At 32.7% G+C, this 16437-nt stretch overlaps 1 protein-coding gene across 1 annotated transcript in view; it reads left to right on the plus strand.

Annotated features, from left to right (window-relative positions):
- The window catches only part of HECTD2 (HECT domain containing E3 ubiquitin protein ligase 2), an 82134-nt gene that overhangs the window by 52897 nt on the left and 12800 nt on the right, over nucleotides 1-16437 (plus strand). The window contains exons 6-13 of the mRNA XM_008574238.1: nucleotides 2223-2287; nucleotides 5144-5189; nucleotides 6918-7027; nucleotides 8472-8620; nucleotides 9321-9444; nucleotides 11836-11932; nucleotides 15015-15122; nucleotides 16189-16321. Coding sequence (XP_008572460.1) covers nucleotides 2223-2287; nucleotides 5144-5189; nucleotides 6918-7027; nucleotides 8472-8620; nucleotides 9321-9444; nucleotides 11836-11932; nucleotides 15015-15122; nucleotides 16189-16321 — 832 coding nt within the window. The remainder of the gene's footprint in view (nucleotides 1-2222; nucleotides 2288-5143; nucleotides 5190-6917; nucleotides 7028-8471; nucleotides 8621-9320; nucleotides 9445-11835; nucleotides 11933-15014; nucleotides 15123-16188; nucleotides 16322-16437) is intronic.

Here is a 16437-nt window from a genome sequence, read left to right on the forward strand (position 1 = left end):
TTTAGAAGGCAAGGAAAAAAGTATAAAAAGTGAGTTAAATAGAAAATAAAAAGATTGTATAAACAAGTCTGAATATATCAATAATCACAACAGATATAAATGCATTAGACTCACTAGTTAAAAGATAGAGACTGATACTTCAGAGTTTTAAAAATTCTGCTCCATGCTAATTACAGGAGACACCTAAAATATATAGAAATATGGAAAGATTGAGAGTAAAGTTATGGAAGAAGATATAGCAGACACCTTCTAACCAAAAGAAAGTCGAAGTAGCTGTTACTAATTTCAGACAGTATAGCCTTTAGGAAAATACTATCACTGGTTATCAGATGAACAAGAAATCACTGGAGATGGAAAGGTTATACAGGAGAGGTTGATTTTTATTTGCACCTTGAAAGGATAGAACTTAAGCAAGCATAGTCAAGCAGTCAGTCAGCAAGTATGTATTAAGTGTCTTGGTACTGGGTATATAGCTTTAAACAAAATGCACAGAATACAAGTCTCTGAGGAGCTTACATTCTAATTTCTAATGGAGGCAAAGGGCAGATAGATGATAAATGTGAAAACAAATAGGAAAGAAGATAATTTCAGTATTGATAAGTGCTGTAAGAAGATAGGGTAATGTGATAAGGAGTGATTAGGGGTTGCTTTGGCTAGAAAGCTCAGGGAAGGCCTCTGTAAAGTGACATTTGAGATTTTAATGATGAAAAGGACTCAAAACCATGCAAAGATCTGTGAGGACAGCAAACTAACAGAAGTTGCAGCAAATACAAAGGCCCTGAAAAGGGAGTACAGTTGGCAAATTCAGAAATAAGGCTGTGTGACTAAAGTTTGGTGAATTAGGGAGAAAGGCGGGGACTAGGTTGGAGAGTTAGTTGGAGATCAGACTGAATATGGCCACGAGTTTGAATTTTATTGTAATTATAATGGAAAGTCATTGAAGGGTTTTAAGCAGGGGATAAGGGGATAATATGACATTTAGAGATTAGAAATATCTCTGTAGAAGCTTAGCAGAATATGGTCTGTAGTGTGGCAAGAGGAAGGAATTAGGAAGGCATTGCAGTACTCTGAGCAGCAGTTGATGTTTGGACAAATATTTTGGCAGTAGAAATAGTAAGAAATGTTCGGACAATTAATATATTATGGAGAAGAGCTAACAAAGCTTCTGATACATTGGATGTGGGGCTCAAGCGAAAGACAGGAAACTGAGTGAGTGGTGTTGCCATTTAATTAAATGGATAAGGCTCAGGTATCAGCAAAGTAGAGAACAAAGTGTTTCAAGAAGGAGGAGTAGTCAACCTTGTCAAATGTTGCTGAGAGATTTAGTAAGATTTGAATGGCCATTGGCTTTGGTAAGGTTTAAATAACTGATGACTTTACTAAGAGCTATTTCATTGGAGTTGTGGAGACAAAGTCTATTTGGAATGGGTTGAAAGGATGAGAGGAGAGAAAGTAGAGATAGTACAGGTAATTCTCGAGAAGTTTCACTGAAGGGAATCAGAGAAATGAGGTGGTTGGTGGGAGAGTACGTGGTCCAAATGAGGGGCTTTTAATAAAGGCAATATGTAAGTATTATTCAGGTCTTGGCAGGAAACAGATGACACATTCAAGTTGGTAACATGGAGAAGGTTATTTACAAAGTTGTTAGCAGAGTAAGGAGACCATAAGGAGCAGCACAGTATCCCAGGAAGAATCCAGAGATGGCAGTAGAAATAGTGAGGGGAGAAGGCTGCTGTATAAATCTGTTCTATAATGAAAAAAATCTTTATCTTATTATATTGTTAATTAAACATAATTTGGTTGCACTTAATGAATTGTGGGTTTAACTGTTAATTGTGACTAGGCAGGACTAAATATATTCAAAATATTGCAATAATTTTATATTGGTAGACATGGTACTCTTGGACTTGTGTTCATAATTTTATCCTTCAAATCAGGGAAAGTGAAGTTGTTTTTCAGTTGTATAAAACTATTGTTGGTCATCAGAGGACCATAATATATGTTTGTGCAGGTTGTGTACTGCACATCCCAAGGAGCATTGTCATTGTAATGTTACGTCATTGACGCTCACTAGAGTTCTCAAATGTAAAATCAATACCACTGTGTCAGTCCTCAGTCATCAAGTCTGATTTTAACTGAGACAAATCTGTAAGTATAATTAACTTATGAAAGTCACCTAAGTAGCTAATCCTAATTACTTTATTATTTTATTTTGCCTACAGCCTCCAGACATTCAGAAAACAGTATTAAAGGGAATCATTAACAGCCTGTTACGAGAATGGAAAGGGTAATTATAAACAATATTTAGCTAATCAGTGGTTAACTTACACATCTCATATATCTTTAATATATGTATGTGTGTTTTACTCAGAAAAGATTTTAGTTGAGTTCTAATAATAACATGGATCACAAAGGAATCATAAGCCATTTATAACAAAGCTGTTTTACTTGAGATTTGGGACTGCTCAGGAGATGAGCTCCAGATCTGTGAATCCTTTAAAATTGTATGTAAAGTTTTTTGTGGGATGGTTATATCAGTAACCTAAGTGAAATAATATGGGTATTAAATTTAGCCTTGGGCTTTCTGGTAGCCAGAGAAAATTTCCTTCTGACATAAGGAAAATTAAGTAGCTACTGAAATATTTTTTTTTCTTAGAATTAAATACCAGATCTTTATATAAGGAATCGTGGATAATATAATTGATAATGTTTTGAAATATATATATGCATAACACAAAAATGTGCTCTTAAGAGTCCATAGCATTTAAATTTATATTATTTAAATAGTATATTATTCTAATAATAGCTTTTATTACAGCCAAAGGAACATCATTAAGTTGATTCAAATGTTATACTAAACCCAGTTTTAAAAAAAATCCCTAACTAGAATTCTTAAATATAATGTTAAATGTACCCTATGTATTTTAATAACATTTGTTCTGATTTTCAAAGAAATTCATGCTTATTCTAGAAAATATTGAGAAGGGAGAGAAGTAAAAAGATGAAAGAAAAAATGTTAACGTTACAGTTTTTTTCCAGTCATTTTTTTAAAACAATTAAAATCATACTGTATAGTTGTATGTGATTTTTTAACCTAATGGTATTTTTCCTAGTATATCATTCTAGAAATTAGTTTGCATTTTCCTCCTTAAACCACATTTTTAATGTCTGCCTAATAACCTAGCCTATAGATGTGCTGTAATTTACCTAACCATTCTCCAAGAATGGTCGTTTGTGTGGATAATGCCACAGTGAACATTTTGTACAAAAATCTTCTTTTCCGAGTCTTTACCTAAAATTTTCCCAGAAGTGGTATCAGAGTGTAAGCAGTTTAAGGTACCTAATACATTCTGCCAGATTACTTTCCAAAACTCTCATGACAATGTACACTTTTAACAGCAGGATATAAGAGGGCCTAAGCCCTCAGTAGTATTCCTTATAACAAAATTTGGTCTAATTTGATAAATGAAAAGTGCATCTTATTTTTATGTACTTTTCCTTAATACTAATGAGGTTAACATTTTGTCATTTATTAGCTATTTATATTTCTTCTTCTGTAAATTAAACGCATACTTTGCCATTTTTCCATTGCAGATTTGCCTGTTTTTCTGCTTGGAACTCTTGCTTTTTGTATTAAGAAAATTGACCTTTTTGTATTATACATATTTTCCTATATCTCTTGTTTGAGAAAATCAGTTATTGGCCTTAAAAGAGAAAAACTCCTGTTACTTCTCAGTCAAGTGTCTGAACACGGAAGAGTTAAAGCCAACATGGGAGTTAGCTGCATAGTGAAAATTGTAGTAAAAATGTCATCAAAAACATTCTAGTAAATCAATCCTATTCATACTATTTGTCGTCCATGCACTACCAGGATTATGAAGGTTATGAAGTTCTAGGTGGGACAGGAAAGGACTTGGATGCAAAGGTGATACAAATAGATCTTGAATGGGTGAGAAAGAAACATCAGCTTTGGGAATACCAAAAGATTTAATATGTGGGTTTGTATTTCAATCCAGGACCTAGTCAAGGATTATGAATTGCATCTGGTTGCCATATAGGTGAACTTTTTTTTTTTCTTTTAAAAAGATGGCCTTGGTGTTATTAGCACCACATTCTCCTAAGTGAGCCATGGGCCGGCCCTTACTTTTTAATTTAATTGAATTTACAAGAAAGTCTTAATACTTTTTTGTTTTTTCTTTTGGATCTTGTAACATTCATGGCTTTTTTTTTTTTTTTTAAGATGACCGGTAAGGGGATCTTAACCCTTGACTTGGTGTTGTCAGCACCACGCTCAGCCAGTGAGCGAACCGGCCATCCCTATATGGGATCCGAACCCGTGGCCTTGGTGTTATCAGCACCACACTCTCCCGAGTGAGCGACAGGCTGGCCGCAGGTGAACCATTTTAATTCAAGAAATTTCTTCTGGGTATCTATCTGTGTGAGTGTATCAAGTAGATCTTGAGCAGGTGAGAAACTCTCATCAGTCTTGGGGCTAACAGAATCTCTCAGGCAGATCTGATAATGTGAAAATCCAGATTAACGTGAAAAACAATTAAAAATTACCTATTTTTCAGAGATATACAAAATATGATTCTTTTAATTAGAAACATACAAGATACATTTAAAGTATGAATTACTTTGCAGACAATTCTACATCTATCACTTCAGGAGTGGGCCTACAAACACAAGCGTATCTTCTTTCTTTAGTGTATAAAATTCCTAGGTAAAGATTATCCCTTATTAAAACAAAAACATAAGTATTCTAAAATTGATTGTTTATTAGACTCTTAACTATTTCTAGAGTTAGTCATGATATTTACCTCAAAAAATGTTATAGCCTAGTTAAATCAGTTGTTAGGATTCTTCAGAAACAGCCTGGCATAGTCACTGAAGAACCTATGCTACCAGCATATTATGGACATGTTACCATCTCAATAATAATGATTACACACACACACACACACACACACACACACACACACACACATTTTGGTGGCTAGCCAGTATACACAAATATGCATATTAATTTAAGTCTAGTTTTTGGCTTTTCTCAATTAAGTCCTCATAGAAACATTTACTGTGTTTTTTATTAAATACTGTGAGACTAAATATTAATCTGTAATCAATTATTCTTCTTTTTCAGTCCACGAACAAAAGATGATCTTAGAGCATATTTTATACTTTTACAGGTAAGAGCAAGAACTTAGTTGAAGTTGTCTAATTCAGATCTCAATTTGTGCATGTGTAAATGAAATGATTTCAAATATTAAGTATCATTTTGGGCAACATTATTGATGCTTTTTAGAATTATAGTTATTTGTAACTAGAAGATTAAAGCTGTAACAAGTAAGCAGTCAAAGGCTAAATTATATGCCAAATTAAATTTTTTATTCAGATCTTACATACCTGCCATGGTAGTTAGGAGCAAAGAGAATGGAAGCACTTCATCCTGCATTCAAACCTCCTTTCTTGTAACTAGTTTTAATAGGTTCTGGGAGTTTCTTTCATTTCTCCATCTAGTAGGTTTCTAACTTCTCTGTGTAATTTTTCAATAATGCTTAAGTTAGCATTATAATGGAAAGATAAAAGTAGTTGTTTTTATTTGCTTTATTATAAAGCAAAGATGATAAACTTTTTCTTCTTGAGGTATTGACTTATAGATACAAAAATAAGGCTCAGACAAATGAAAAACAATTTTTAGTTTTTAATTATTTTTTGAGAAAGAAATATGTGATCATTATAACTAGCATACTGCATTTGTATTATTCTTTACTATTTATAAAAGTTGTTCATTGTATATTATCTCATTTAAAGGTAAGAAAAAATTATACTAAATTAGATAGTGTTTAGTTCAATATTTTGATATTATAATATCATGCCCAATAAAAGGAAATATGCAGAGTAGGGATAGACAAAGGTTGGGAGAGGAAAAAAGAAAAAGTGGAAGAGAGGGGAGGAAATGGCCAAAAGGTAGTTAAAAAGAGTGATGTAAGAAGGGAAAGTAGATAAGAGGAGAAAGAGGCAAAACTAGAAAAAAAGAAAGAGGAAACATGCATAGAGATACTGAAAGCTAGAAAAACGACATGAAGCTCAAATTTTTAGGTGAGTATATTAGCAGTAAGCTCTGCTCATGATATCTTGTTGTTCTTAAGAGCCATTACCAGATGAAGTTATCAACTGGGGTCACTCCCTAATGCCAGTAAGTAAGTTTTGTAAAACGCATGGTGCTCTTTTATTTTTCACAATTTAGTTTATTTTTCAGTAACATTCATTTTTTTCATGAAGCGCTGAAGTGTACATTGTGATAGAAGTTTAGATTTTAGAAACATTAGAGATTTTGCCTAGATTACAAGCACTCCTTCAATGTCTCTTTAACATTTAAAAGTTGTGAGAAGCTGTTATGAGCTTCTTTGTTCTTTGCGAGATACGTGGCTAACTCATGTTATAAGTGGCAAAAGTTTTACAACCAGCTTTTATTTCCTTTTTCTAGCATTCTTTTTTTTTTTTTTAACAGGGAAAACCCAGGTTTTTTGCTTAATTGGATGATAGTGATTGCCACCATTTATGAAGGCACTGAACTAGGTGCTTTTTATACATTTTTTGTTTTAAACAACCTTTAAGACAGTAGTTATCATTTCCATTTTGCAGATGAGGAAAGTTGAGACTCGAAGTTTAAGGAACATGCCTAAGGGCACACAGCTAGTAAAAAGTAGCACTAGCCCTTAGACTCAGATCTGTCTTAACTGAGACAAGGCTCAAAGTCTCTGTTAATTAAATAACAAATAGATTATTGTTTTAAAGTATTTTGTAATCTCAAATTTCGTTTTCTGAATTTACCACTTAACTCATTAAGCTTGGTGTCTTTCTCTTACATGTTAACAAAACTTTAACACAATTATCTTTAATATCTTTTTCAGAATCCTCAATTTAATAACACATCTACGTATGTCATCTATGCTCACTTGCTACGACAGATAGCTACCTTAGTGGAAGCTGACCATCATTTCTTAGTTCACTGGTTTAAAAAGTAAATCATTCTATGATATTAAGAACGTTTATAGTCTCACAGTTTTAAGTTTGATATTAGTAATTTTACAATAAATATATTTGAATGTTTTCAGGTCTTTAGAAATGATGCTTATAATTCACAGTGCTTCAAAAGCCAATTATAAAAATATACTTTAGTACTACATAGAAGATAGTTAAAAAATCTGTTTTTAATGTAAGTACCCGTTTTACTTATGCAGGCTGTTGAGAATTTCTATCCACTGCTTTCCCTTTTTATATAGCACATTCCTATCATTGTTTTTTTGTATATCTCGAAATTGGAGACTGGATTTGCTTAAAGCATTACTATTTTAATGTGTGTCTTTTTATTTACTAACTATATATCAATAAATTCACTGTTATTTACATGGTGCTTTCTCCTCACTGAAAAACATCATTGTGAAATACAGGTTAGCCATCAATATCAGTTTGTAAAAGCACAATACTTTTTTTCATAGAACTATATTCACATTAACAATTACTTTTCTCCATAGTTGATAAAAGCTAAAAAGGCAAAATATTTCCAAAATTAATTTTAAATTCAGTCAATTCTCATTATTCAGTGTAGTTATATTCTATAAAGTCACCGCAAACACTGAATTACTGCCTCTAGAGGAAATACGGGGTTAGGTTCCTATGAGCCTCTGGTCACATTTTTGTCAACTGATCAGTACATAACCTTGCTTTACGAGTGTTTCTGTTTAAAGACACCTTATTTAATATAAGCTGTTGATTTATTAACATTGAACTCCTGACCAGCAGCACTATAACTCATGCCTGAACAAATCTTATCTAACACATGTATTTCTCAAGGCACATCACATCATTCTTGTACTTAGGAGCACTGGACAGTACTTTAGCACTACACTTAAGGGCCATTTTGAAATAGCGAAATCACCAACAAAAAACACAAAAATATGAAAAACATGACAGCAGATAGATTGCGTAAAGGACACTTGTTTATAGCATGAGCACTAAAACAAGAAGGCAGAGCATCACCTTGTTTGACCTCAGCTGGGAATGTGCATGTCAGGCAAATCAAATTTTTTACTCCTCTTTGTCTGCAAATGACCACAAAAGCACACATATTGATTTTGGGGTTACAATTAAATTTTAGCAAGTAGGCAAATTTGCAAATACAGAATCTGTGAATATAGAGGATTGACTGAATATTGAAAGTCTTAAAAATTAAATGTATGATACTAACTTTTTATAGTACTTTTGGTGTTTGTTTCTTATTTAATTGAGAAGCAGTATTCAAGGTAAGATTTTGTATCTTTTCAAAAATTTGGCATTTTAAGAAATAGTATTTTGGGGAATAGTCTAAATTTTGTGTGTATAGGATATAGTTTGACATCTAACAAATATATTGCCAAAATAGAAAATGTGAATTTTGATTGGAATTATTTCACAATCTTTACCAGATTATCCCAGAAGAGGTTCAAACAATTGGTAGAGAGATTGCTGCAATTTATTTCTTTACGCCTATTTCCTGCCAAGCCTGAAGAATTTCCCCCTATAACAAAGTGTTCCTGGTGGATTCCATCAGCATCTAAAGTGTTGGCTTTACTTAGTAAGTTTTTATTTTTCTATCATCTTTTGTTAAATAGTAGGGACATTCCTTAAGGATCTCAAAGTACTATAGAGGCATTCTTAAATTTAAAACCGTTCCTTTGAAGGAGAGAGTTTAATTTATTTTCTGTTTTGATAATGGATTTTACAATTTATTTTTTAATTTTTTTATTGTAAATTGACAATTTGTTTGTGTGACTTTATGAGGTACAAAGTGATCTTATAATTTATGAATACCATGTGGAATAATTAAATCAAGCTAGTTAAATACCCATCACCTCACACAATTAATTTATAAGCATGAAAAAAGCTTTATGCCTTTTACTGGACAGTATTCTACATTATGGCTAGTAAGTGCATATTATCTGCTAAGTAGTAGTGGTTTCTGAGAATACAGGAACTGCCATTAATTACTGAGGACCCCTAAGAGAAAACACAGTGATGGGAAATTTGTGAGTAGATGGCCATCTGCATAATCCCTTTTAGTATTAAAGGGACTATTATATCACAAGTTTTCTTAAGACAAAAAATTGTTGGCTGCATTTTGACAATTTTAACATTACATTTTTCATTTGGAGCTATAATTGTTTAAAATAGGAGTTTTTAGGTCAAGACTATCAGGTAGACATTAAAATGATATTATTAGAATGAATCCATGTGCATGTTGGAAAAGATCATTATGTTAGAATTTATTTTCACAGATACTGCAAACAATTTGGTTCACCCTCCCCTTATTCCTTATACTGATTTCTATAATTCTACATTGGATCACATTGATCTCATGGAAGAATATCATACATGGCAGAGCTTTGGAAACTCTCACAGGTATGATCAAAAGCTCATTTGATTATTCACCCAAGTGAAATACTATTCAAAATAATGACTGAGTTTTAAGTTTGTATAAATAAAGTGTACACATACCTTTACATATAAACTTATAAATATAGTTTAGATATCCGGCCTTGAAATATCATTATTTTTTGTTAAAGCATTCTCTTCTGCTGCCACATTTTGAATTTATATCGATGTTAATTTGGTTTTGGTTTGGTTAATAGCATCTTTTCAAGAAGGGAAGGGTTCTATTGTAGTATGCAGTTTCTTATATCTTATTTTTCTGTGTGCTAGCATCCAGCACAGCGGTGAACAAACTTTTCTGTAAAGGATTAGGTAGTAAATATTTTTGGCCCTTTGAGCTATACAGATTCTGTTTTGCTATTTTAGCACAAAAGTAGCCTTAAACAATATGTAAGTTAATGTGTGTGTCTGTATCCTAAATAACTTTATTTAGAAAAACAGATGGTAGGCCATATTAGTCCCAGGGTCAATAATTTGCCAGTGCCTGGTGTAACACATTGATCACACACAAATGTACACACCACACGTACATTCACTCCATTTCTCCCTTATTTTCTGTAGAAAAAGTGGTTGTCCCTTACATATAGTATGAAAAGGGTAGATGTTACAGAGAAAGGGCTTCACCACAGATTATTTATTATAATAATATAATATATTTTCAAAACCCTTGACCAAATTCTTTAATACACTGCACTTTTTATCCACAATTCTAGTTTGGATTAAACTAACAAGACTTTAATAATAACTTATTCCCAGACCATGAGATATCCAGGAGATTGCATTTACTGTAAAGGAGAATGAGAGATATGGTATGGATATAAGTAACATCAAAAAGCCAGATCAGTTCATAAATTGGTTATACTTTCCTGGGACCCTATCAGAATTGACTTAAAACATAAAATGGCCTTCTGGACATACCTTAGTCCACATCTAAACATCAGAACTGAACAAGATTTGAAGTTCTGATAACCCTGGTCAGTCTGATGGGTATTTCTTGGCAAAGTTTATTTTACAAAGATACTTTTCCCCCCCATTTTAATATAATTTTAATGTTGTAGACACAACAATAAAACAGCTTCAGTGTTACTTTGCTTATTTCAGTGACAAAATCCTTAAATGCAGAGCTGTCTCTAACGACTGTGCCACAGCACTGGTGTACCAAGAATGAGTTGCATAGTTTTGATCCTCTAATCCCTTCAGCCCTTGAGCAGCTAGCCTGAACCTGGAAGGGGACCTGGGGCCCTAGGGCAAGTCATCCTTGGCCATGAGCAGCCTTATATATTTATCTGTGTTATATACATAGTATCATTTTTCTATATGCTATAACAAAGGAAAGGTTGAGAAGCACGGTTTTAAAGCATAATAAAACCAGTATATACCCTAGTAAGTTCATTGCATTTTCTTTTTATTTCTAAATTTTTAGTTAGCCTTAGTGATTCAAATTATACACTAGTACTGAACAACTCCTACTGTTTATTAATAGCTTTGTCCCAAAGCTGTCTCATTTTTAATTCACACTAGAGTTATCTCCTTTTTCTTCATAATAACTTCATTTTACCCCAGATCACAAATGTACCACCTGACTATGCTCAGATGGATTCCAACTGTAAATGATGGATTCATTGCAGTACTTCTGATAGGAGTCTAACTTCTGAAGTGTCACTGCTGCCATACTCATTCTTTATAAATACATTTCTCTCTGTGTAGTCTGTGGCTTTTGTACATAGCATAGAATGAGCTCTGACCCAGGAGAGAGGTTTCTTTCATAACCTTTGATCATAACCTTGTGTCTTTACAGATCCATACTATTTCATATTACTGTACCACTAAATACAGCCCTAATGGCGACATACTTTTTTTTCCCTAACTTTTATTTTATTACTTTGTTTTTTACATACTGTAGTTAATGGTAGATTTCTTCATTTCTGAAGCTCACACATCAGAAATAGCCTTATAATAATGGATTCTTATATTAGTTTGAGCATATGAGTTTTCTGTCCTAATCCTCCTTCATTAACACTTCTGCCACCTGGTTCTGGTGTTAGCCGTGTTTTTTATAGGTGATGATACACTATGTAAACTGAAATTATCTTTATAAACTATGTAAGTGATTAGCATACATTTCAGAACATTAGATGTAGCTTCCTTTGAGAATAAAGGCACTGCACATCTAGTAATGATACATTCTTCACAGGGCTGTGGGAATTTTAAAAAGTGATGCATATAAGATCATTTTGTAAATGGTAAAACACGAATCAAAAGTAATGTTTTATATTGCTAGAAGGGGTACCTTAGATGCCCTTAGTATAATTTTGCTAAAAATACACCATTTTGCTTTTTCTGTTTTCACTTGTTGAGCAGGTTTTCCTTCTGTCAGTACCCATTCGTTATTTCTATAGCTGCAAAAAAAATCATTATTCAAAGAGACTCAGAACAACAGATGATAAGCATCGCAAGGGTAAGCCAGCTATAAAAACATATTTATGCTGACTATAATCAATATGGTAAATAATTTAATAAATAAGTCAAATGTCTTGTGAATTGTTCTAGCATAATCAGGAAATGTTAAAAGTAAAATTTGTATTATACTCCCCCCAAAAGTGCTTAAACCTGTCCACAGTATGGGAGACAAGACACTCCTCATTTCTTTTAATCAGCTTCTCAGTGTATTATAAATATAGAAGGAAAATTAAATGCTTTTCACAGATCCAAATTACTGGGAGCTTACTGGGCCTCATTTTGTAGATACCATACTCCAGCTCCAGGTGACCAGCAGAGTGCCAGTGAGAACTACAGTGAAGCAAGGAGTATTCTTAAGGAAAAACCGTTCTAACCACTAAAACATTTTCTAGGTTTTATGAAAATCAAATAGAAACAGCCAAAAAATTAGAAGATATAACAAAAACTATGTATCTTGGAAACTGAGAAATATGACCAAAGAAGGTGAAAGATGTTTTATTGGTTTTTAAGAAACCAGAATGCGTGTGGGCTCATAGAAGCTAGGATAGCCATCAGGCTGACTTTAGGCAAATTGTAGAGCAGGATGAAGTTTATCTCTGGGCCTGTCCTTACCACTCTCTACCACCAGTTTCAGCAAAGCACAATAAAGTTATGTATTTTAGATATCAGATTCAGTGAGCTTTTTTTAATTAGAACTCTAGACTATACGTTTAAATGCCCATGTATTTCAAGCATCTGCTTGTGTGACATGACTGCTTATAACTTTAAAAATTAGAGGGAATCTTGGCTATCTTCTTCAAAAGAGAAACATAGAGTAAAAATAAATAATTTCCATGACTTGTTCAAGAATATAAAAAGAATCCTAATGCATAATTGTAATACTTCAAAATTCTATAAAAAATAAGAAATGTTTATTCTTCAGTAATTCACTTCCCGGAAGGTGAGTATGTTTTTCTGTCACAGAGAAGGACAGATGATTTGAGTGACTGGTGACATCCCAAAGTCAGCTTATACTGAGTGTGAGAATATTAGAAGAAAGTTTATTGCCTATGCCTACCAAGGGAATTTCAAAGCCACACTACCCCCCTGAAGAATGAGTTTAAACAGGTATATTTAGCACAAGAATTGTTACTTGATCTTGGGAAGATATTGGCTCAAAGATTAATCTATATAGCTTGTCATGACATTTTCTATTAGTTACATGTGTACAATGTCATGTGCCTTTTAAGTACTTTTTCACCATGGGCTATGATTTTTGTATATTTATAGGAAAAAATCTAAAAAGCTAGAACTTTAAGTTTTTCTGAGCAGTTTTCTGCGTCACTCATACTTAAGACATCAAATATCTTTTTTTGTGGAATTTTTCTTCTTGAAAGTAGGAGAGTGGCAGGTATAGACTCTGTCATAGGCTAGGTCTTCCACAGAGCATGGAAGCAAATGAGTAGAGAGTCAAGAGGCATTATCAGTTCTTGTAGGTACTTCCCAACATTTTAACTTGTAAACCGCCATACCACTCGGATTTAATGACTGGTGACTATTTTGACTCAAGGACAGCCTTATAGATTGTCAGTGTAAGCAAGAGCTGATATGGTACAATCTAAAGTCACAAAAGAGCTTCTCTGACCTAAAATACCTTTCTCAGTCAGACCGTCTAGAATTCTACCACGGTTGGGGTTTTTTTTTTCATTCGGAGCATTTTCTAGTAAATATAAATTCCTGATGGGAGGAGTAGCTACTATGCTTGTTTACCATTAACATCCTAGTATAAATTTGTTTATTGGATATTTCCAGTATGACAGCTCCCCAGGAGCTAGACTGGGAACAGAAGATAGGAAAGCGTAGAGAAAACAGTCCATGACGTAGGATACTGTCCCAGGAATATAGATCTCTTTGGTAAGGGAGGACCCAGAGAAGCAAAAAGCTGTTAAAAGCCTTTAGCTTTGGATAGTGGAGAGAGGGAGAAGGCTCTGAATTAGCATGGTGTAGTATAGTAATCTACAAAATCATACATAGCCTTAAATTATATAGATTTGGAGTATTAAATTTTTATCTATTAAAGTTACTGCATATTCTTAAAATGTCTGAAATGTTCATCTTTAATCTGCACGATAATTAGTTTTTATTGTTACCAAAGATGATGAGGTAGTCTGATTACTTAGATAAATAAATATGTAAGTATGTAGATTTTATATGATAGATGACATTTCTTATATTTTTAAATATGTTGTTTTTTTTACATACTTAGTGCTTATATTTTGAAAACCAGGAAAAATAGGGTTTTTTTAAATCACTGTATTTTCATCACCCAAGCATAACTATTAACATTTTAGTAAATTTTTTTCATAATTTTTCTATATATTATCTTTAACAGGCAGTAGAGTTGAAGCAGTATTGTATACACAGTTTTCTCCCCTTTCTTCAGTTGTACCTTCCTTGGACTACAGTATTTACACAGTTTTTATAATCATCATTTTTTAGTGGCTGTATTATATTCCATTAGCTAGATATGTACGTAGGATATTTCTAAAGTTTTGCTTTTATAGATAATGCTGTGATGAACATCTCACTATATGAAATATTTTCTGTGTTTAGAATTCCCAGAAGTAGAATTATAAGGGTGTGAATATTGTTAAGGTCTTTGACAAATGCTAACAAACTATTTCTAAAAATAGACTAACTGTGGTTTTAAGATAAACTCAGTATGTAAAAAAGCCTAAGCCCAGGTTTATTATCAGAAGTACATACTTTGTTTTAAATGTTTCTATTTTATGTTTGCATTTATTAAACAGAAAACTTTGCTATTTAAGGGATGAGAATGGGAATTGTAATGAAACATTCTTTACTATAGAAGGTGTGTTATTTTTGCTTCTCCATTTGGATCTTCTTTGTGTATCAGTGTTGCAAAATAAAATAATAAGGCATTTTCACATATCAAAATGTGTATAATTGTTTTTATGAAATTGTTTATATGAGAGATGGCGTAGACAAGAATTAAATGATTTTACTGAAGTGTTTGAAATGTTTTAAGTGAAATTATATTTTACATAAATGTAAAAATGTTTGCTTTCTTATTTAATTAGCAAAGTCTGGTGGATAAAGTATCTCGAAGACAGAGACCTGACATGAATATGTTATTTTTAAATATGAAAGTAAGGAGGACACATCTGGTTAGCGATTCACTTGATGAGGTATAATTCATTCCAAAATGGTATTAATTGATTAAAGCTTTAAATAAATTCTACAATATGATTTATTACTAAAATCTTACTAAGCTGTTTTTTATTTCTGTATGCCAATGTGTGCTTTCTTAAATTTTGATACCATAGTTAAAATCAGTTCTATATGTATAATTAATCCTTACATTTCTTTGTATGTTTTTTAATGGTTTGTTGTTAATTCTCCAGAAAAGAATTTGATATAGAATACGAAAATGAGTAATTAATGTTTCTTAGTATATAACCTGGATTTTAGACCCACCTTTGTTACTAGTTAGATATGTAAAAAGTCGTTCTAAATTCTACAGGCCTCAAATCACTCACCTATGAAATTAGGAGTCCGACCTGCAGGGTATAGTGGGCCTATAGGAGGATAAACTGAAATCTCTAGATAATCTTCAAAATTAATTTTGATCCTAACTTATAAACTATAAATCTGTAGTTTTTATAAAGTTGTCTGATTAACTTCTGTCTTTTTACCCCATTTCTACTCTTGGTTTAGGATACCAGTGAACAATAAAATGCCCTCTCTATATATTTAAATTATGTATATTTATATTTGCTAAGATTTACAAATATATGGTCCCTTAAGTAATCTGAAATTTTTAACATAGAACATACTTTGATTGCATGTACATTGCTTCAGCCAAACCTTCATGTGGCTGATTAGAAGATAATGACTGATTTAGGTATGTGATTCTTGTAATTTTAGTGTCAAAGGAGAGTAAAATAAAAGAAGATGAATTATTTTATATTATAGTCTGCTACATTAAAATTTTGGAGGCAATATGATACATGGCGGGAGTAACATGGGGCAAGGCACCTGATCTCTCTAATTCTGCTCCCTGATCTCTAAAATAAACATGATAACACCTAGCTCACACAGTATCTGGCAAATTTATTGGTTGGATGGATGGATCGAGTTTTGTGACATTGTAAATAAGACAAAGATTGTCTAACTTATTTCCCAGAATTAAAAAAGTTATTTCCCTTTTCCACTGCCCTTTGTTCTCCTCTACTGTATAATTTCTTCAAATAGTTAACCCGGAAAAGAGCAGATTTGAAAAAGAAGTTGAAGGTTACATTTGTAGGGGAAGCTGGCTTGGATATGGGTGGCTTGACCAAAGAATGGTTCCTTCTTCTAATTCGCCAGATTTTTCATCCAGATTATGGTGCGTATTTAATCTAACCTTTATGAACAGTATTTCTTCATAATTGTTAGAGTTCTAGTGGTCACCCTTATTATTAGCATACTCTATGATTTTACAGACTTTGTCAACCATAAATG

This window comes from Galeopterus variegatus, unplaced genomic scaffold (genome assembly GCF_000696425.1).
Source record: "Galeopterus variegatus unplaced genomic scaffold, G_variegatus-3.0.2 Scaffold1017, whole genome shotgun sequence".
NCBI lineage: Eukaryota > Metazoa > Chordata > Mammalia > Dermoptera > Cynocephalidae > Galeopterus > Galeopterus variegatus.